Genomic DNA, 22,734 nt, shown 5'->3' on the forward strand with positions numbered 1-22,734 from the left:
AATGGTATAAACCCCATTTCCAATGCAGAAGGAGCCATCATCACAGGCCTTGAAAACGTCGATGTCGTCGACACCGACGTGAAAGTACTCGAAGGCGCCGTGAAAAGCGTCGAGAAATGTGTACTAGGCCTCGAAGAACTCGAAAGGATCGGAGTCCTGCTCGAGAACGACGTCGACGTTCTCGGCGTCGAGTCGGAGGTCTTTTGTCTAACCGTTGGCTGTGGAGTAGCCGTGGTTCTTTCCTTCACCGGCGTCGATATCGGCGTCGACGTCGGCGTCGACTCGATCGACTGATGCGCCGATGGATCCTTCGACAACGGCGTCGATGGCGCCGACCTCTGTTTCGAAGGAGTTTTCGACGATGGCGTCGATGATGCTTTATCTCCCGATGGCTCGAGGCGCTTTCGGGTTGACTTTTCCGCCGGGTACTGCGACTCGCGGCGTTTAGATTTTTTGGGTTTTTTACCCGGGGTATCACCCTCAGCTGTCTTCGAGGGGGACGAGGCCGCTTTCTCGAAGACGCTTAGCATCTTTTTCCTGAATTCCTCCCACTCAGCTTGCGAGCTGCGTTTTGTGGGGCAATGAACTCTCTCAGGAGAACTCGACGAAGATGACGAAGGGGATCTCCTACGTCTCTTCTTCGAGTGTCTCGATGTCGACGAGTGGTGGGAGCCACTTCGTGATCTAGATCGAGAGTGTTTTTTATGGTGAGGAGACGAACGTCTCGACTCTACCGAAGAAGCTTTCGAGGAAGTTAAAGTTGACCTACCTCTCTCGAGCTTCCCCCTACGCTCCTTCAAGGCTTTCGCCGTCATGGAAAGGCATTCCTCACACTCCGAACTCTGGTGCGTGATTCCCAGACACCACAAACAGACCCTGTGAGGGTCCGTCAACGACATTTTCTTCCCGCAGTCTCGGCACTTTTTGAAACCGGACCGAGGGGTCGTCGGGTCGGAGGAGGATGCCATCGATATCGAGGTAAATAGTAGTTATTATATACGTTATCTTGACGAGAACTGAGCAACGGTGTTCCGAGGCACAACGAAGCGCGGAAAAACGGAACTGAGCAACGGACGCTGCGCGCGGCCTTTATAGGCAGGATGACGTCGACGTCGGCACGGAGGCCGTCGAGGGTCATCGACTCGGCGATCATCGACGCGCAGCGCCCTCTGGCGAAAAAATTTTCCGAGGCCAGCAAAGCTGAAGGATTTATATCTAAGATAAGGAATACGTCGGAGGACACAATCCCTTCGAATGAACAGATTCTTCCGGAGACCATTCTTTCTCGTAATCGGTTTTGGACCCCTCTCCTCCTGATCGTGTTCAACTATCTTTGACTCTCACTCAGATTCTGCCCTCTCAACCTACTTCCAATCGTACTACCTCACAAATCAGGTGCACACATCCTAACAAACCCTTATGCACCGTTAACCAGACTGTATTACCACCTTGTGGGGTCCTCTAAGCCCCTTGGCCACCACTTTCAACCCGCTTGCCTTTAGGTGGAATCTGGCCTGCTTCTGTCTCAGCACTCTATGACTTCCCCCACTATTCTGAAGTCTCCAGCCTCGCCCAGAAAGCTGGTACTGCCCTCTAGCTCTGGGACATCTGGGGTCACCTAAGCTCCATTGCATACTTCTCTCCTGCTCTTCACACCTTTCCCACTAGTGTCTGGTCTTGAGCTCGAACCTAGGCACCTGCTCTAGAAAAACCTGGCGTCAGAGCTTGAGTCAAGGCTTGTGTCGCAGAGAGCTCATCTGGCCATGCAGAGCTCCAGCCCACTCAGCTCTTTTGATTAGTTACCATCAATCACAACTACGTACAGTGCAGGGGAAATCTCTCTAATTTTGATGTGGGTCGTACTTTGTGGTAGGGCCGTCGGTAAGAATAACAGTGTGTGTTATTTCTTTGTTACAAAGCTGAAGGATGCTGTGCTTGCATGATGTATCTTTGCTCAATGATTGGGGGGCTGGCTAGTGGGAGTTTCAGGCTTCAATATGAGGCAGGTGTTTGCATGTTTTCCTTTCTTTGCCTGTCAAGTTTCATTCTCTTGTGACCAACGTCTGGAATAAAATCACCATGTGACTGTCACCAGACAGGTTATACACGAGGATGATCAGGTGGTGATTGGTATACTTCCCTCTGGCCTCAAATCGTCAAGCTAGAGAAGGTATCCCTACCCCTTTGGTCAACCCGCTATATGTCCCCAGAAGCAGGCAGGTGAATGTCACAGCACCCAGTCATCCAATCACAAACAAAACATCTAAACGGGAAACATCAAAAATCTTAATTGATGCAGTAACCAATACTATATCAATACAACAACAAAGGTCCAACTGACTTCCACATCATGTTCTTATCACTTCATATAAGCAGAATGGCTGCAAAATGGGCATATCAACTAAGTAACATACACAAAAATTGGGAAACAGTACGCACATAATTATAACCTTCAGACTCCAAGCAAATTTGTCAACATAATGGCAACAGAATACAATATCCCATAACAAAAAAATAAATAAATCAGCCGGGAAGGGAACCATTTTTTAAGACTGGAGGTTATTGCCCATATAAATAAATACTAAAAATAAAACAATCGATTAAGGCTGGGTATACAAATTATCAAACTCTACACAGCAAAATAAAACCAGCATTGTGAGAACCTTAAATCATGCTCACAAACGACAAGGAACAACATATCAGCACATATGTACATCTTAACATAGCCACAAACCAATACAAATGACAAAAATGAAGTTTAAAAAAACACTACCATTTAAATAAAAAGAAATATATACCCATTCACAGACATAAAAACACTCATACATACAAACACTAATTCCAATGTACGACGCATACTGATAAACAGACCACATAGTACTGCTCTGTTAAAAGATGACAGCCCAAATGCCGGCAACCCACACTATAGCGCTCTGCTGCTCTCGAGCTAGGCTGGCGCTTTAAACAATAAAATACAAAAATAAAAAATACAACTTTTCTAAACACAAAGTAATATCAACCTATACATGCAATAAAGTTAATGTTTCAGCAGTTAGTTTACAGTGTAATATATCAAACTTGTACACTGGCATTCTGCTTGATTAAATTTGAACTTTTCATTGACAACTAACATTTTTAAATCCTTCTCCCTACACATATCAATGGGATGGCAGAGAGTGATTAAGAGATATTCCACTGTTCCTCCGTAAAACTGTGGATTTACCGCACGGTAATACCATTCGTGATAAAACCACACAAAATGATAATTTGACAGTGCGGGAAAAATGCTGGTGACGGAATTACAGCCATTTTTTCCCACATCGCCAAACTTGGAATGAGGTCTACTGTCTTTACATTGAGTATCCTACCAAGTTTTATTTTCTACAGAAAGTATGCAAGTCCATCTGTTGCCCCTCAGGGTGCTCTGTAGTCTGCTCTAAAAGGTCCCAGATTAAACAAATGCTGAACTTCATCGATTCCTTCCTATTAACATACTAAAGTAGTCTTCCTTTGTATATCAAAGAAGCAGGAGCTGCATTCAATAGGTTGAATGATGTTCTGCGGGAGGATTATTTTCTTGTGATGACGCTAGAGGTCATAATGTTAAACACAGCCACCAACCAGGACTTGGGCATCAAAGCAGTTTAATTCTTCTTTAGAAATCGGTCTATCAATCTTGCACAGCAAACCAACATGCTGACCGAAATGTTTAGCTCTGTGCTAAAAAAATAACTTCTTTTCACTGGTCTATTTTTTCTACACACCGGTTATGCGAACCACATTTGCTGCTTCTTACACACACTTATTGGCAGGTTGTTGGGGGTCACTAGATATTGAATAATGCTGCTAATAAATACCAAGATTGCCATGTGGGTACAATATATTGATAATTTATTATTTTTATGGAAGGGATCACTAATCTATAAAAAATTGCCAACTATGTAAATGATTTGACTTTTTATTACGGGAACATATAGTAACATTGAATTCTTTGATCTCAAAATGTGTGGCTACTTCATCCTCAATGCCAATTTGGAGCATCCTCCTGGAAATGTATTAAGTTTACAGAATTTCTGCAAGCAGAATTTCTCTTGTGAAACACTAGGTGCGAACATGTAGGCATGGAAGCCTAGTTTCAGCAAATAGGGTACAAAAAGCATTTCATGGATGATGGCTTTAATAGGGCCTCCACAATTTTAAGAAATGACCGGTTAGTCACGAAATAATGTCCAAGAGTTCAAGCAAGGTGGTTAGCTTCATAACTGCTTACCATAACCAGTCTTCTAACATTGCTCGTATATTACAGAAGAATGAGCATATTTTGCATAAAAATATGTCAGGATTTGGATGGATCAGAATTGGCTAAAGTTAAATGTTGATAAGACGGAGGTACTGTTAGTAGGCTGCCCCCCTAACCCCTCCTTGTGGACCCCTGTTTTTTGGCCCTCTGCCTTGGGCCCGTTACCCAATCCAGTTAGTAAAGAACTTAGGAGTTATCCTCTCTGCTTCTTTGTTGATGTCTAACCAGGTCACGGCCGTGTGCCAGTCCACCCACCACCAGATTTGAATCCTCAAGAGGGTCATGCCCTTGATCCCGGAAGCCCTCCGCCCCCCTGTGGTGGCTGCGTTAGTCCTCACACGACTGGACTATTGCAATTCGCTCCATCTGTCTCAACCTATCGGCCTTATACACCGCCTTCATCGTATGCAGAACCTTGCTGCTAGGCTGGCCACTGGCTCCCCTTATGGTGCCCACATCACGCCAGTGCTTCGCCAACTGCATTGGCTCCCGGTGAACCAGCAAATTCATTTTAAATCTCTGTGCATTGTTCATCGGGCAATTCATGGTCAGGGAGCTGAATTTTTGCAGCTTAAATTTACCTGATACCGTCCGGACAGGGACCTCCGCTCTGCTACTTCTAACCTGCTTACTGTCCCTAGGTTTAACCGGGCACGGCTCGGAGGTAGAGCCTTTTCTGTCACCACGGCCAAACTTTGGAACAGCCTCCCTGTATCTCTTAGGGCCACTGTTAACCATCTTGGATTCAGAAGACCGTTGAAAACTAATCTGTTCTAAGCCCGACCACTCCATTGGTCTTCTTCAATTGGGTAGCTTCCTTTCCAGCGCCATGCCGCCTTTGGGCGAACGTGCGCTTTACAAATGTTAATAACATAACATAATACATGCCAAAATTGCTAAAAGACCAAATTCATGTTTAAACAAGGCAGACACCTAGGCGACCTTTACTAATAGCTGCATCACTGTAGCCAAGACCTGTTATTTAGCTGAAAAAAACCTCAGGGTGTTTCCTGCGTGGCTCATGCAGAGTTTGTAGTATAGTGTGAAAGTAAATATATCTGGAATCAAGTATGTAAATGTTGGCCTGATTTTCCCTTGTTGGAAGATGTACACAGAAAACAATACACACAAGGTGAAACTGCAAAATGTGGCGCACTTAAGGTTCATTAAAAACAACCTGAGCTATGCTGCTGTCAACTTCGCAGGTTCTGATAACGAAATGGGTTGGCCCGAGTATAGTTAATCACCCATGATGGGAAAATAATGAATTGACATTACTTCAACCGGAATGGAGTCATAATTCTATTTAACTGTAAAGCCCTGAAAAGCCCCATACGTGTTAATTCCGATTCACTGGTCTGTTCATAAGCGGTTTCTCTGCTATATTGCATTTACAATATCTTGCAATTGGAATATGTGCTCCTCCGATTTAAAAATAAGTGTCTATCTTAACACGATGAAGATTGATGTACATTCCGTATGAAGTCATTCATGAACTTGAAACAATTATGCTCAAAGTTGACAAAATAATGTAGTTTATGTTTTTGAGGTGTCACAAGTATGGATTGTTTTTGTGTCCCCATTCGTCAACACGTGCATGTGTGAGTTCAGCTGCATTCATGAGTCGATTTGCATTTCATATTTATTATATCATACTATAATTTCTCGGTAGCTAAGAATTCATCATGAATTGTATTAAGCTAATGCATCAACAGTGATCTCTACATGTGTAATAGTCTTACGTATTTACTTCACTTGCCCTTTAATATGATATGCACTCGCACTTCGTTGTAAGACGTCTGTTTTTTTTTAATAAACTACAAGTCTAGACCATGTAATGACGCACAGCAGTGGTGATTTGGTTTTGTCTGTTTTGATTTTTTAATTATTTGTCATTAGCCGACAATGTTTGCCATGACTAAGCAGTAGTATGCAACAAAAGGTTGATAATTTGCGGTTTGGCTCCTGCAGAACTATGTTTTCTGAAATTGGGCTGAACTCTAACGAAAGATTTGTGGACTTCTGTTTCCTCACAAGCTACGAATGTCTACAATTTTAGGTGATCGATCTCACTCCTGCATGATTCATTAACCTCCTCATATGCAACATGGAAGGACATGCAAAACCAAGATGGGTACCCTATTGTACTTTTGATTAGCGCTCCAGTGCCCACCCAGATTGGCATATTCTGCCCTTTTCAGGTTTTAAATACATCACAAACGTTGCTTGCCAGCAAAAGTTTTTCTATTGTGTGTGTGTGTGTGAGGTATGCATGCGTTTTCGCTGCTCCTAGGTGTCATTAACTTATTATGCTTCACTGCGATATTGCCCCAAGGCGTTCGCCGCTGCGATTTTGTTGGTCTTCAACCATTATTCTGTTCCACTGTGCTTTTTGCCCCAGATGGTCTAAGCTATATGGTGCCAGTTATAACCACCAGGCCACTGAGGTGCTTCAGGATTCTCTGCAGTGACTTTGTTCTTGGGGGTTAGGGGACCACTACCAGGACTTCTGCATGGCTACACCACATAAGATACTTTAGATCCCAGGAGGGTCTCTGCAACATGCTTCCTAACGATCATACACAAATTCTACTTTGCACCTTAGAATACGCATACAACACCAAAACGCAGTAATTGAACAAACACTACCAATACACAGTATAAGCATAATCGCTATATCTCCCCCACCAAATAGTAGAACAAAAGTCCCAATAAACACACCGTCACACTATGAACACAAGGCACCCCCCCCCCCAGTGGATACACGTACCTCTCAAAACCACCCACAAAACAAAACAGTTAATGGCACCTTACAAATAACCAATTAATACAACTTGCAAGCAGAATGTGGATACTTTTCATCTTCACACCCTAACAGCGCAGCAAAGCTATCCTGCATTTTCCGCTGTCCCCCTAAGCAAATGCAGCAAACCTCGTTTTCAAATCCAACTGAGCGAAAAAGATTTGCAAAATCGTTGCAGAGGGTAGTATAAATTAAGTTACTCACCATAGTTCCTACAGTACACATAGTCCTTAGTCCCCTTTCCTCCATCCTTGTGTACATCCCCAACGCGGGGACGGTGCTAGAAACTTTTGGCAGCGAAAATGTGAGCTAACCCTTTAAATTTAATATAGCGTGCAGTGGTGCAGCCACAGGTGTGGGAACACCCCCGAAGCCCCACTCTCCGGCGCCCCACCTCTATCCCCTTTTGACATATCGCGCTAATACCTTGCTAAGCTGAACATTTTAGCCCCTGGCATACTAGCGGGAGAAGGTGGATGGGACGTATGGAGGAAAGGGGATGGAGGACTACGAGCACTCTAGTCACTACAGTGAGTAACTAACTACTCATACGGCCCATCCCCTTTCCTCCATACTTGTGGGTGGTTCCACAGGACATGACAAACAGTGTGGAGCTGGGACAACCTGCCTCATGCTTATGAAGAAGCAAAAAGGTTCCTCAGAACCGCCTGACTGAACTCTGCATCCCATCTGGAGCTGGTGTCCGAGGAATAGTGCTTACAGAAAACGGATGGAGTGGCCCACGTATCCGCCTTGCTAATAACTTCCCAAGAAGCGTGCCTCTCAAGGGTGACCGCTGTAGCTTTGGCTCCGACCACGTGCGCATGAATCCCTGTGGGCACCGTCTTACCTGGGGTCACATAAGCTTCTGAAATGGCCGGGACCATCCAACGGGCGATGGAGGCCTCGATTCCGGTGGTTGCGTCCCGAATGTGACAAACAGCGCTTTCGACTTCTGGAAAGATCTTGTCTGGTAGAGGATTGAACTTGAGCACTCTACTCAAATCCAGGGAATGCATGGCCCTTTCTGCCTCTGACTGAGGGTTCCGGAAGAATACAGACAGGCAGATTTCCTGGTTCTCATGGAACGGTGAGACCAGCTTGGGTAAGATGTATGTATGAGTGCTCAAGATGACCTTGTCATTGTGGTAGGTGGTGAAGGGTTTGCATGACGACAGTGCCTGCAGCCAACCGATTCTCCATGCAGGGGTGAGCACCAACAGCTGAACCGCCTTGAGCGTAACGCACTTGATATCAACCGATGCCATCGGCTTGAAAGATTTGCGCTATAAGGCGGCAAGCACCACGTTCAGGTCCCAGACAGGATGGGGCCTATGAACCGGAGGAAACATTCTGGACAAGCCCTTGAGGTGGGCCTTGACCACCGGGTTTGCCGCAGAGAAGGTATGATCCAGCCAGTTTTTTTACACCTGATGGCCGCCAATTAAGTGTGGCAAGTTTCCGCCTGGACCCCTGACCAAGATAGGTGTGCGGAAAAAGACAACACGTCGTCCAAGGAGCAAGTGAGTGGGACCAGTCCCTCGCCGCGAGCGCAGTGGCAAAACCCGGTCCAGCATGTGGACAGCCTCCTGTATGGTCTCCCAATTGCTTTTAGAGAACAGCGAGTGGTGACGTTTGTTGATCTGGAGCCATGCCGAGAGAGCGCCAGCCTGCCCGTGTCTGGGTGTTCCACCGCCCGCCTTGCTGCATACGGAAGCCCTTGCTGGGGATAGGAAGATGAATGGGCTGCTGGGAGCAGAGCTCGAGGAGGCCCAAGAACCACATCCTCAAGGGCCAATGGGGGGCAATCGGTATGAGGCTGCAGCCCATCGAGGTACAAAATGTGCAGATGGTCCGCTGGAGTAATGGAGGAGGAAAGTCATAGCAACTGCGGCTGTGCCAGCAGAGCTGGAATGCGTCCCCCAGAGATCCCTAGTCCCGACCAGCACATGAAGCAAAGAGGAGGCATTTGGAATTCAGGAGATGTGAATAAGTCCAGATCAGGAAACCCCCACATCTGGAAGAGGGGAGACAATGAGTTAGTGTGTTACTCCCATTCGTAGCTATAGAACCCCATGTGGCTGAGCTGGTCCGCTTCCGCATTGTCCCCCCCCCCGGGAGATGGACAACAGAGATCCAGATCCCTTCTGACAAGGCCCATTCCCAGATGGACACTGCTTCCATGCATAGGAAAAGGGGAGAGAGGGGGGGGGGGGGAAATACGCCCTGCTTGTTCAAGTAGAACATTGTCGTTGAATTGTCTGTTCTGACCAGAATCGCCTTGCACCAGATAACCGGCAAGAAAGTCTTGAGCACCAGGCCAAACGCCCTGAGCGCCAGAAAATTGGTATGCAGGACAGCCTCCGCCTTGGACCATGCACCGAATTCGAGTAGCCATCCAGGGTTGCTCCCCAGCCCATGAGGGAGGAATCCTATGTCACTGCCAGAGTAGGCGCCAACTGAGAAAAGGGGGGGGGGGGGGGTCGCACTGCCGCAGTCCATAAGCCACCAGTGAAGATCCGGAAGCAAAACTAGGGAGAGGGGGCGGACGGGCAGCCTGTCCGACAGCGCCCCCGTTTCCTGGTCCCATTTGGCTGCCAGATGGAGCTGGAGGCGTCTAATCTTCAGTTGGCCATGCCACACTAAGCAAGCAGGAAGCCATACTTCCAAGGTGCTGGAACCACCATCCTGGGGTGATCGAGTTGGCCAGGAAGTGACAAATCGGCTGTTGGGGGAACACCCTCTTAATGGCCGTGTCCCATCTTACCCCAAGGAACACCTGGTCCTGGGAAGGGTTTAACTGTGAATTCCGCTGGTTGAGGGAAAACCAACTGGTGAAGAACATTTGCAAGCCGCTGGCAGTAGTGAACCGCCCCCTCGGGCGAGCTGGCCCTCACCAACCAGTCGTCCACATAAGGGTATAGGTGGTGGCCCTCCAAGCACAGAAGGCTCAAAACCGCGTTCATGAGCTTCATGAACACACGAGGAGGTGAACTGAGGCCGAACAGCAGCATACTGTATTGACGTGATGCGAAAATCGTGAACCGCAGGAATTTGATGCTGTTGGAGGATGGGGACATGTAGATAAGCATCTTGAGGTCTAAGGAACACATCCAGTCCCCTGCGCACAGCGACTCTGCTATGTGGGCAGGAGTGGTCATCTTGAATCGTTCAAGGGTTAAGGTAGTTCGAGGAATAAAAGGTCCAGGAGTACCCTCAGGCCGCCTGGTTGTTCTTGGGTACCATAGGCGTAAAACCGGGAGCCCTTGTCTAACGGACGCACCAGTTCTGCCGCTTGCACATCCAAAAGTTGTTGGATCTCGCACAAGCAACTCCATCAGCAACAGTGGAGAAGAGGAGGGTAGAGGAGAAGGAAGACTGAAGCCTGTGGAGACTACTGAAAGAATCCAAGGGAAACGCTTCCAGCTGCACAAAGGACAGCTGCGTTCCTTGACCAAGATGCTTTTTGCTATCCAAGACGGGAGTGGAGGAGGGGGAGTGAAAGAAAGTCCTGCAAGTTCCTCTGTTGCTTCCTCCTGTGGTTGGTGGGGGATCTGTCTGGCTGCCGAGCTCTGCCGTCCCGAAAACCCTTGAAGCCACTGAAGGGGAGAGGCTTGAAGTCAGACATGCCCCAATTCTGTGGGAAGGACTTTTGCCCCAGCTTTGTCAGGATGACCAAGGACTTATAGTTCTGGGTGGAAGTCTTTTTTGTAAGTTCGTCATCAGTGGACTAGGACAACCGATCTGTCCCTTCAAACGGAAAGTTGAGGATCCTCTCCTGCACATCAAAGGAACATTTTGTAGCGTGCATCCACCGCATCCGCCTAATCTCGACTCCCAGGCAGAGACTCCATGAGCTCCTGCGCAATCACGCAGGCCTCTGTCAGACCTGCTTTGAAGGAGGCATGACTCTAGGGAAAGATCCGGCAGGAACTTCCAATCTCCAGCCACAGCTTCAGGTTTGCCGAAGCGAGGATATCATCAGCATTGGCCTGGCGCAGGTGCAGCCTGACATTGTGGTAGCACCTCCTGCCGAAAAACAGGGGACATGTCCTCTTTGGACAAACAGTTGGAGATAGCCCCGGCCGCAGAAGACGAAGTTGTAGGCTTTGAATACAAAGACGCTACTGCAATGATAGAAGAATTTGATTGAAGGTGGGCCACCAAGAGAACCGGTTACCCATCCAACAGCCGAAAACGGGCGTCCAACTTCTTGTTCATCTGAGCTTACCCCCCCCCGCCCCTCCCACCCAAGGCATTTTTCCAGACCTTCTTAGCCAAAGAAAGGATGTCTTTTTGTAGAGGAATGCACTCGCAGCCCGTGGCGCTGGGCGCTAGTGCGCTCCACCAGCACTCCCGGCTCTTGGGGGGCCTGTCCAGAATTCTGCTAACTCTGCTAGACCTCATGAAATGCTTTCACGGACATGGAAGGCTCCCCTTCCTGTGCTTCGTAGTCACCACCCTCCCACCCTCTTTTTTGCCAGGCAGAGGGGAATCTTGGTTCCCCCTGAGAGGAGTCGGGGGGGGTGGGGGGGAGGGGGAGACTCCCCCCGGTCAGCCCACTTCCTTGATGAGGTCCTTCACAAATGTCGCCATCTGCATAGTAAGAAGCGCTGGAAAAACTATCCTCACAGGCCGATGAGGAACCTGGGATGGGTATCGACCAGCTGGGAGGCATAAATGTAAGACTGCGGGGACCACCCGCCTGAGCCATGGGGCACAAAACCACTCCCGGAAGGAAGAAGCCTGGAACCACCCTGAGATGCCCATTCTGAAGGCGATGGCGCTGCCTGAGGCCTAGAGTCCAATATAAGACGGCCGACAGCCGTGCATGCTCTGCCACATGCTTGTCTGCCATTTTGGGGCCTTGCCCCACTCCCTGGGTGGGTGGGTGCGAATGACCCGTGCAGGGTCTGACATAACCGGGGACTGTGTGCCCCAACCCTGAAGCAGAAGCGCAGAGCTTTGAGATGGCTCCGGTAGGCCAAGGGCCCTCACCAGCGGGCTAGTAGTTGAATCGTCCCCCAGCATCACAACCTCAGAGATGTCTCTGGTAGGCTGTAAGCCCTAAACTGGGGAGCTAGAAGTCGTATGGGATTGCGCATCAGGCTGCCGCCTGGAACCACAGCTCGAAGGACCTTGTACCCGGGTGCAGAAGATGAAGAGCTGGAGCGCCCCTCGGTGGATCGCCAGGAAGAGCCTCTGGGCCGCTCGGCTTGGGAGCCAGTAGCCTTAACGGCCTCAGGTCTGCCACCAGTACCAGAATTCAAGGCACCCCTCCCAGCTGGAGGTCCCGGAAAGGAGTGTCCATGCTGGTGACCTTAGAAAACAAAGGACTTACCTTATCTTGACGCGAGGTCCTGGCGACAAAGTCCTTTAGATGACCAGGTGATGAAGAGTGGAAGATCACTCTCCAGTGGGAAAGACTATTCTACAAGGGTCGGTGACCAAGAGAGCTGCAAGCCACGCACACGTCCCAGCGGTGGTCGGGCCCCAGGCACTCAAGGCAGAGTGCATGAGGGTCCAAGACCGGGAATGATAGATTGCAGGATGCGCACCTCCTGAAGCCTCCTGCAGCCGGCATGCACTGGGAGAGGCAAGGCACTGAAGCGAGGCGAAGAAATTAGAAAAACAAAAGAACAGGGAGCATGCCAACATTGAAAGGTTACTGCGCCTAGCTGACTGGTCCTACACCGTCCGTGCGAAAAAAGGAACTGAGGTGAGACACCTGAGGGGAGTGTTTCGGGGGCGTTCCAATGCGCTATACTAAATTTAAAGAGGTAGGTCACATTTTGGCTTTCAAAAGGTTCCAGTACTGTCCCCAAGTAGGGCGGGGGACACCCACAAGGATTGAGCAAAGGGGAAGGGATGTTTGATTAACCCCAATAAAATTAATCACTACAAACAATTGAGTAGTCCTCCGTTAGGTAGAAGCATTTCACCCTGTAGCATAGCCATTTTTAAATCCTCAGTCTATTGAATGTTTAATGATCAGATTTGAAAGAGGATGCTGTACCCCCTTTTAATTAGATAACTGAATACACCACAGTATAATATTGTAGGGAACACCAATAGGAGGTGCAGCACAGTTTAAGGAAAGGGATCAGTACAGGGCCTCATGCAGTAGACACTAGTACCAGACTCCAACTGCGTTTCCCCCCAAAGGATGCACTATCTAGATCTCTAAGCTGTCCATATTTTGTTCCCTTGCCATCACGTTGTTGCAACCCAATATGAGCTGATACCACTATTTTTTTGTAACAAGCATTATGTACAAGTCATCACAATTTATTACAGTTGTACATAATCATCGAGGCCTAATACTTTTTTCAGGTCCTCCTCAAGCCAGGTCTAGCACAGAAAAACTGGGGTTTTATTAGGTGCCATATGGAAATCAACCTCAGTTCATGTGAATTTTGAAATAGCAATCTGGAATGCGAACCCCAGTTTGTGGTAAACCCACTGACTGGGGTACTTTGACACCTTCAGGCTGACACTTGAACACAATGTCACAATTTCACATTTTACTATCAGTGGACTGCTTGGCCATATTTTCCAATACTTGCAGTGGGAGTGACCACTTGGACCTTTGGCTCTGGCAAAGCCTCAGATTAATCGAGTTTTACTTTGTTACCCACCTTCTATGGTCCTTATTTTACTGCATTTCGCCTTTACACATTTTTGTTACTATGATGCTTATCCAAGGTTCTAGACATCACAGCGGAATAATACATGACAAACCTGCCTTCCCCTTCAAGCTGGGCACACATGATAGTTTGGTTTGTATTCCCTTTGGATTTTTAAATGGAGGGACCTGCAATTGAAATTGGTGTGAAAGAGTGAACAGTCACTCAGCTTCATTCTTTCTGTTTCAACCAGCACTTTAAGCTATATAGTTATTTTCTATTACTTTGAACCGGTCTACCTTCCCCCTGGTCTCCGAGCGATTGCCTATACTGTTTTCGTGATGTACTTCATTTAAAATTAAATCCTTCCAAACATCTCCTTTGATGTAAACTATTCTATTATCCTTAAGAATCCGATACCCCTGTGTAACCAGACCACCCACTACAAGTGATTCATCCTTATTGTCCCATAGGATTGCATACCCCATTTCCCTCATGGCGTCCTTATTAACTCTATCAGACCTTAGCAGTGCTTTGAGGGCACAGTTGTTGGTCCTGCAATATGTCCTTCTCCCACTTCCGTTTGCCCACTACACATTTGGGCCTCATAACATGTTTCCTCAGGCACATTGTTGCTCTCTACCGTGGTTGCCAATCTAGATAGACAACCCACTGAAGTGTTCTTTATCCCCTTGGAACACATTTGACTCTGAACATGTGCTCCTGTAAACCATTCATCCACTTAGTTATTGATCCAACCTCACCTTTAATTCTACACCGACCTTGAAGAACCAACATTTTCCAGCTGCCCATCGACCTGGCTGAGGACAGCATTCACTCACATAACTTTGTCTGTGATGATAATTCCCTAGGACCAGCGCCCTATCCAATAACAATTTCACCTCCGTAAACACGTTGGTGCACGGCATATACCACTCAAATGTTTTCCTTTCCTTATGTAATACGAGCATGTGTTTTGGCCGGTCAGAAAAGTTCTCAATGAAATTTGTAAAACAGTCAGCCACTTCAAAGCCACTTCACTCCTCTATCCGTACTTTATTTCTCCTCGGCCCTCGAGACTCTATCTCTACCTCACTCTTCCAACTCAGCTGGCACCCTTTCCTCTCACAATTGAAATTCCAATTCCTCTGCCTTGTCTACAAATCTCTCCATGACCTCGCCCCCCTATCTTTCCTCCCTCCTCTCATTCAACTCTCCCTCCCGCTCTCTCTGCTCAGCTGACCTATACCTTCTCATTGTATCCCCAGCACCTTGTGCCTCCTCATGCTTCCGCTCCTTCCAACTCTTGGCCCCCCTCCACTGGAACTCTCTACCTCTCCCTATCCGCTCCTCCCCCACCTACTCATATTTCCGCTCCTCCCTGAGAGCCCTTCTTCTCCAACCCCCCCCCCCCAACTCTCCTTCCCTACCTCTCCCCCTAAAGCCCCCCCTTCCCCTCCTCCCGATGCCTTTATATTGGATGCTGTAACCACCCGTGGGAGTCAAGACCATCTGGGAACACCCCCCTCCCCCTTCCCCCCTCCTTTTGAGTAAATTGTTCTATGTACTGTACCACTGGTTTGTTTCAAGTTTGTAAATATGCTTCTTTCTTTTGTACTGTTATACTGTAAAGCGTTTTGGAGTAAAGCGCTATATAAACTCAATAACCAAAGAATGTCATTTTTTCACTCCTTACTACGTGGTACTTTTATGTATCCTTTATAAGCCTTATGACATTATTTCCATGGCCCATTATCAGGTAGTAATGCAGAAATGTTTACAAGGCATTCATGTTTGACCACATCTGTGCCATAGACCAGAATTTTCAACTTGAAAAATTGTTTTCTTGGACCCCAGTGAACAGTTGGTACATGTAAAGTCATTCTAGCATATTGGAATAAACCCTCTAGTATGATGAATGCAGTCCAGTTTTTGAACATATCTGAGCACAGATTAAGTTGAATTACAGAGAAGAAAACACCTTAGCATCTCCCAACGTTGAGAGCATTTCTCTAATGTTGGACAATATGTGCCTCTCTAACAGAACTCAACTGCTTACTGCCCCTAGATCTGTAGGCATTCACAGCTTGCCCCCTTGCACAACCCAGCCAATGGTGACAACCACTCTGCTGCATAGCCCGCTAATAGAATGTTCAAAACCTCGATTTAACTAAACAATACCAACTAGCCAGTTTCAATATTGGCACAGAGCACACACTGTGCACTTCAGGTGTTGTTCCTATGGTCATAAAATCTCTGTCATGGAATACAAGACCACCACTTTATACCAAAATACACAATTGTTTGCTGTTGCTTCAAGAAGTCAGGAGAGAAAAAGACAGGGGAAAGTAACACTGAGCAATTTCCTCTTACTTCTGCCAGTTCCTTCGTTTTGTGTTCATAGTAGTCCAGCTCCTCAATAACAGAAGGGTGAAGCTTATCCTTATCATAGGACCTCCAGTGACGTCTTTTGTTCTCTAAGAAGAACATTCGCTTTTCTATTTTCATCTGCCCTACAGAAGAAAAAGTTTAACATTAAAGATCTAAATGATAATTACATTGGCTTTTTGCAAAATAATCTATATAACCACTATAAAAAGTGACTGATCAGGTCAACATACATTCTATGGATCTTTCTAAATACTATTTGAAAAAACCATGGCCATCAGAGCAAACAGACTGAAACTGATCCCTTTTAAATTAGGAATGTATTGCTATAAAGTTTATGGGCAGGCGCCTGTGCCCCATGCCGTGTCCCAGAAAAATCCCTGCCTAAATGCGGAACACACGTATAAAGAAAGATAATGGACAAAGGCAATGCTGCTATGTGGATTAAATCAAATGCAATTACCTGTATATGTTGTTCTAAAGCATTGGTGCCTTTTATAGATTCCCATGTTTATGCAATATTATCCAACGTAGAAGTGGGGATTCTGCAGGTAAACAAATATTTCCCATAGCAATACATACAGGCTCACATCATTATGTATACTTCATATATATCAATGCTCTTTCTAACCAGAGGCGCCACCAAGGGGGGGCCAAGGGGGGCCATGGCCACCCTTATAAAAATGCTGGCCCCACCACCGGCCCGCCTGCCGGTTATGTGTTTGTTTTGGTGTGCCACCCCAGTGACCTCATCAGGCCACCCCTATGAAACATTTCTGAGGGCGCCACTGTTTCTAACGCCAGTTTGCTTGTTTTGAAAAATAGACGAAATTTCCTTTACCGACCCTACTCCACCCTACTCCACCCTCATCTCGCCAGATTCAAAGCCTGTGACCTTGTCAGCAACGGCAGTCTCCAACGAGGCTGGATGGGTTGCATATTATTGTAAAAAAAAGATACCAATGCTGGAGAACAATACAGACAGGCATGTACATGATTTCCTCTGAACTGGATCAGATGTGCATGCTTAATAAATCGCCAAAAACCAGCAAGCAGTAAAACTGTCTAAAAATAAGGCGAGATGGGAATCAGTTCAAGGGGTTCTTCAGCACAGCTTGGTATCTGACCTGGCATCTTTATCCAGATAGTAATGTACACACAAAAAAAGGTCTGGGAGCACCACTACCGAGAACGTACACAGCCAAATAACCTGTTCTCTGGGAAAGTGCCCACTCGGGAGGGTCTACAACCATGTTTTAGCTCACTGTACCTTTCACAGAGGAGAAATATCCATTTGCATGGCAGTCTGAAATGCTAGGCAAATCTCTGAACAAGAGTACCAAGAGCAACCCAAGACACGCATTTCGGCCTAGTCGGACATCAGTGAGGTGAAGCTGTGCTTCACCAAGCACAGGGAGCAAGGGGTCCACTTCTGGATTACCCTGGCTAACTTGAGTAAAAACCCCCGAGTTCATAAAACAACAAAAAAGCCAGAGTAACGAGAGACTGACACAGTGGTGTGCTTCACAATTTCTATTATTTAAATGATAAAGGTGATTGGAAAAACATGTCTTGCCCCAACAAAACTAACTAGTGGACACATCTGTCAGGATGTCCAAAATAAATGTTCACAATCCTGTGACCAAAACCTATTCTGCCCCTCTTAATATACCACAAAATTCATAATTCGGGAAAATAAACAATACTTCGCTATCTTCCTGCAGCCTTCTAATAATCCTCAAACCCACTATCTTAGCAGTGGTTTTTCTATGCCAGGGAGGGCACTTCCCTCCCTGTTTTTTCCAAGTTGTTAAGGCTTTGGGAATTCCCTAGGCCAGGGGGACACTCCGTTTCCCTGGTCTTTCCTTCTTCCAAAATAGGGGTAAGATACCACCACTCTCCGCCAAAAACTGTTTTCGGCCTATGACGAGTTGCATTTATCTGAGTCTTTATAATGCTTCGGAAGGTATTTCTTTTTCTTCCTTCCTCAGCACTGCCACTTTTGGAAATATTACTTTGCTTCAAAACAATTTTCATTCCCCAAATGTTCTCCCATGATGGCTTACCTTGTAGCTGTTTAGGGGTCCTTGCAGGCCCTCAGGGACGTTGCTGCGTTCCTTCCATTTTGTGCTTCTATCCACCAACTGTCACGTGCGCGGGCCAGCAGGCTACTCTCCCCAACGTCGCACTCTGTGCGGTCACTCGTCGCTGCCCAGCGGGCTCCTTCCTAGTTGTGTTTTCCCACACCTCCACTGGCTGGGATCTTGGGAAAGAGACAACTCTCCTCTCCACTCTTGGCTCCCCCTACCGCCTGTCACCACCTTCCAGTTCCGGGCCTCGCCAACTGTTTCAGGCATACCGCCCCACTGGCGGGTGTCTTAGCTGCAAGGTTACGCCTCCCAGCACGGCTTGGTTGCCCACTGGTGGACCACTGCCACTCAAGAGATTTCCCTTGGGTTGTTTCCTCTGTATGCCACCATTGGCTCTCTCCTCCACTCCTCAATGGTTCCTCCGAGGCTCCGCTTTGCTCCTCTTCCCTTCCGCCCTTCTGCATGCGTGCCTGACTTATCCAACCACTACAAGTCTTTGGTTCCACTCTGCTTCTACTGCTATGTCTGACGTCTTCGCTACTGCTGTTGCTGCTGCTCTTACTCTTCCACCCCGTTCTCCGTCGTCCTCTTTTGTTGTTGGACTGTATTTTTCTGTATTACCTTCCACTATTTTTTCCTCTGGAGTTGGTCTTCTCGTCTCAGTAATCCGAGAGGGTGGTTTCACCCTACAATAATACATATACCCGTATGGTATATTAGGATTCAATTTGTAGGGTGTGTTAGGAGGTGGTATTAATTTTCTAGGTTTTGGGGTGGGAATTGCGTTTCTTCTCTTTAATCCCGGGACGAGATCATCTGATTCGTCACAACGCACAACAACCTCATTGACTTCGACATGTTAGTTTGCAGATCTCCTTTCGAAGGTTGTGAGCCAGGATTGCCGTTGTTGCGGTCTTCTTGTGCAATGCCAAGTAGCACTGCCTGGTAACCGTTTTTAAGTCGATTTGCAGCAACATTAAATGCGGGCTGCAGTCCACCTTGTGACTGCCGATTTTGACCTTTACTAGATGAAAAGGCCAAAAAATACTAATTGTTTCGTGAACTCTTCAGCCCTGTTTACATAATAGCTAAGTCATCATTTCATGCAAAGACACAGTCCATTGTAGTTTTTTAAAGTCTTAAAAAATACAGCAAAGCAAACCTCTTTGTTCAGATGATACTCGGAAACAATCTGTGGCACACTTCTCTAATGCCCTGCTGAAGGTTACATTTTGAGGGTGGCTTTTTAGGTAGGGTTCCCACACCGGGAATGCCTGAATTTTACTATCCTGCATGTAGTGGCTATGGCAACAAGGAAATCCTTTTTCCAATGTTTAACTCTGCAGAGTGCATAGTTGAAACAGAGAGGTCATTGACCGTGAAAGCACTACATTCAGTTTCCAAAAACGGACCAGACTGCTTTACCAGAGGGAATCCTTGGAGCAATTATTTTAGAAAATCTTGAATTAGCGAATGACGAATAAAAAGCATCCATGTCCTTTCAGTACCTCGAGATTGCAACTAAATTAATAGATGAACGCTGCAAACACGATTCTACAAAATGTAGGAGATCTGTCACAACCTTTCTAGAGGCATGATGGAGGATTGAAATTTCTTTTTTGCACTATTCCATATGCACACAGTATCTTCCATTTACTGATATATATGCAGTTTTTGTATGGAAACCCTAGGATGGGCAGAATGTGCCATATAATGCAGGGATAGCTTCCATACCAATAATGGCTGGGCCAAGCTGCCAGGCTTAAGAAAGCTGGGCTACGATGCTGTTTCTTTCCCCATCTCATGGTGAAGAAAGTTGGATGGATGCGCATTGAGGGGAAATTATTTGCCACTGCAGGGTTTGAAATTGAGGAGAGCTGGGAGCTATTTAGCTCCTGCCTGTAGCCTAGACGAGCCTGGTGAGCTTGACAACAGCAACCAGGAGCTACTTTTGACTACCCATGGCAACTAATGCTGAACAAACAACTTTTTGCCTAACTCAGTTTGGGACAATCTCTAAATAAACATTGGGACACATCTACGCAACATGTAAAGCATAAGGGGTCAAACAATGGATACAATTTTATGTTTGCATCTTATGTGGAAGTTAGATTTGTGGAACGCTATGTACTAGCTCCTCGTCCCTGACAGGGCTAGAAGATCCAACTTCCAGACTTGATGAACCCACATTGGAGCCATCAGGATCAGTTTACTTCTGTCTCAAGCTTACTAACCACCTGCGCCAACATCAGAAGTGGGAGAAAGGATGAACATTAGAGCCCAAATCATTACAAAAGTGTCACGCAACAAGCCCTCGAGGGAACGTTATGTGTATATCTGACACTTGCCATGGATTGTTAATTTAAACTAATCTAACATGCATAACGTTTCAAATTTTATTGCATTTGTTCAAGTTCCTTAAATCCATGCCAGGCCAAATGCACTTTGTCAGCTTATTTATTTTTGTATTTATTTACAGCGCACATAACCCATAGGCGCTAGTTTCATTGCAGGTTATTTATAACTCGCTCATTTATTGTTTATTTTTTTGTTCCAAGCGCAGGTCCGGGATTTGAACCTGCGGTTGCTCAGCGTGGTCTTGCTACCAAGAGCCGCGCGTTGCCACAGAGTTATCTTCCCGTCCGCATTTCACATATAAATAGGGACATTAGATGCCCATTGCCTGAAGAGATTTTGGGTCCTTTTGTATTGCATTTCTGCTTAACTGGTGGTGTGTGTTGATCGACGTGATGGATGAGGTTCGTTGGAATTCCAGGGGGGCTCAGACAAAGTTTCTGACGCACCAGTTTGTCTGCTGTAATTTCATGCCACTGTGAGGCTAGGAGGGATGTTCTGTCTCTCTCCATCCCCCTCCATTCCATTCATCCACCTTGGTATTTTTCTTGGGGTGGGGGCAGAGGGACGGGTGGATAAGTGGAGGGGGTGAGACATATTTGGGAGGAGAGTCAGGTTTGCTTTTGATGGCCACAGTGACAAATCCAGGGAATTAGTCCGTTGTCCCCAAGGGAGAGCTACCCCTGGGAGACTAAGGAGGTGAGCTTGTTACGCAAAGTTCTTCCTAGAGGTCTGGGCAAATGGGATCACACTGAGAGCGACTCCCCTTTAGGGGACAAGGGCTCCCAGTTGAACAAACTGACAGCATCTCCCTCAGCCCCAATGTACCACATTTTGTCTACATACATGGGAACAGATGAGTACTAAAAAATGGGATGTCCACATGTCCTTGGCTTGGTTGCTGACCCCTCCTTAAAGAAGCCACAGGGCCAATGGAACCGCGTTACTCAATTTTGGGATTGGCATATTAAGGGAACAGACCTTACCTGGAGGGGGAGGGCGAGAGAGAGAGAGCGAGAGAGAGAAGCTGACATGAAGCCTGCCAGCCCAGCGGAGGCTGAGAAAAGTGGGCATTGCTGCTACAGCGTGCAGCAGTTGCAGCTTGGAGACAGGACCACAGCAGTTACGTGGTTGTCCAAGAGCCACGCCACGCTGCTGAGAACAGGTGTGCTGGGGAGCTGGAAACCCAAGGTCCCTCCTGGCGAGAGACGAACCGCGACTAAAGTGGGAGATTGGCCTGCTGGAAAAAAGGCCACCGGAGAGAAGGTTGCTGCTGAACCGGGACCCACGAGAGGGAGCCAGGAACCAGCGTCCAACACCAGATTGTTCTGCCGCATACGGAGCGACCACCTTTCCCTTTGAAAGAGACAGCAGAACAGCAGGTATGCAGAAGGCAATAAGAGAGAGGGGGTTTGGTTAAGCTCTGCGGCCCGAAGCAAAAGACTCAAAGTAACAATACCATTCAAGTAGCTCACAGGCCCTGGGGGTCATAGAAAGACGAAAAGAGAAACTCCCATAAAGGGGTACGAGAATCCTGAACAAAACAAGGTATTAGAAACCAAGAGATAGAGGAATCCCTCGAAAGAGGGAAACAAGAAGCATATACCCTAAAGCTGGGTACAGTAAGAAGAGAAGCCCAGAGAAGGGATCATATGCAGGAAGTAGTCTCCCTGGAACAGACACCCTACCGTGAGGCAGAGGGAGGGATCGGATAGAAAAACAAAAAAGACACTGACAGGTGTTAGAAACACGGCGGTCACTTGAATCGGATGACAACGGTCCACGTGGGACCACAGAAAGCTATTCCACTCAGACTGTAGACAAGCCCGGAGGAAGAGCCAAACCGAGTCTTTGAACAACTGGGAAGAGCCATTTAGAGTTCACCCAGAGTGGAATTAGACAAAAGCCATTACCCCGAGAGGTAATGCTCGATTCCCACATACAACAGGGGACTACAAGAAACACGAAAATGTACAGGTCCATAGGAAGAGACTAACAAAAGGATTATTTTTAAAGGGGTATGACCTCTGGATATGAAAGAGGAAAAGACCTGAGATTGATAAATGTGATGCGCATAATCTTCTGGACAGACAGCCAACCAAGAGGTAAAGGTCTGGGCCAACCAGATAACCCATAGCACAAACAAAGGCCAACTAAAGCACTATATTCAGT

At 47.0% G+C, this 22,734-nt stretch overlaps 1 protein-coding gene across 2 annotated transcripts in view; it reads right to left on the bottom strand.

The window, feature by feature from the left end:
• The window catches only part of LOC138567392 (E3 ubiquitin-protein ligase RNF216-like), a 2,013,370-nt gene that overhangs the window by 1,080,866 nt on the left and 909,770 nt on the right, over window positions 1–22,734 (bottom strand). For both annotated transcript variants that reach the window (XM_069645556.1, XM_069645557.1), the window contains one exon: window positions 16,103–16,242. In XM_069645556.1, coding sequence (XP_069501657.1) covers window positions 16,103–16,242 — 140 coding nt within the window. The remainder of the gene's footprint in view (window positions 1–16,102; window positions 16,243–22,734) is intronic.

Source organism: Ambystoma mexicanum, chromosome 2p (assembly GCF_040938575.1).
Source record: "Ambystoma mexicanum isolate Mex_15411 chromosome 2p, UKY_AmexF1_1, whole genome shotgun sequence".
NCBI classification, from domain to species: domain Eukaryota; kingdom Metazoa; phylum Chordata; class Amphibia; order Caudata; family Ambystomatidae; genus Ambystoma; species Ambystoma mexicanum.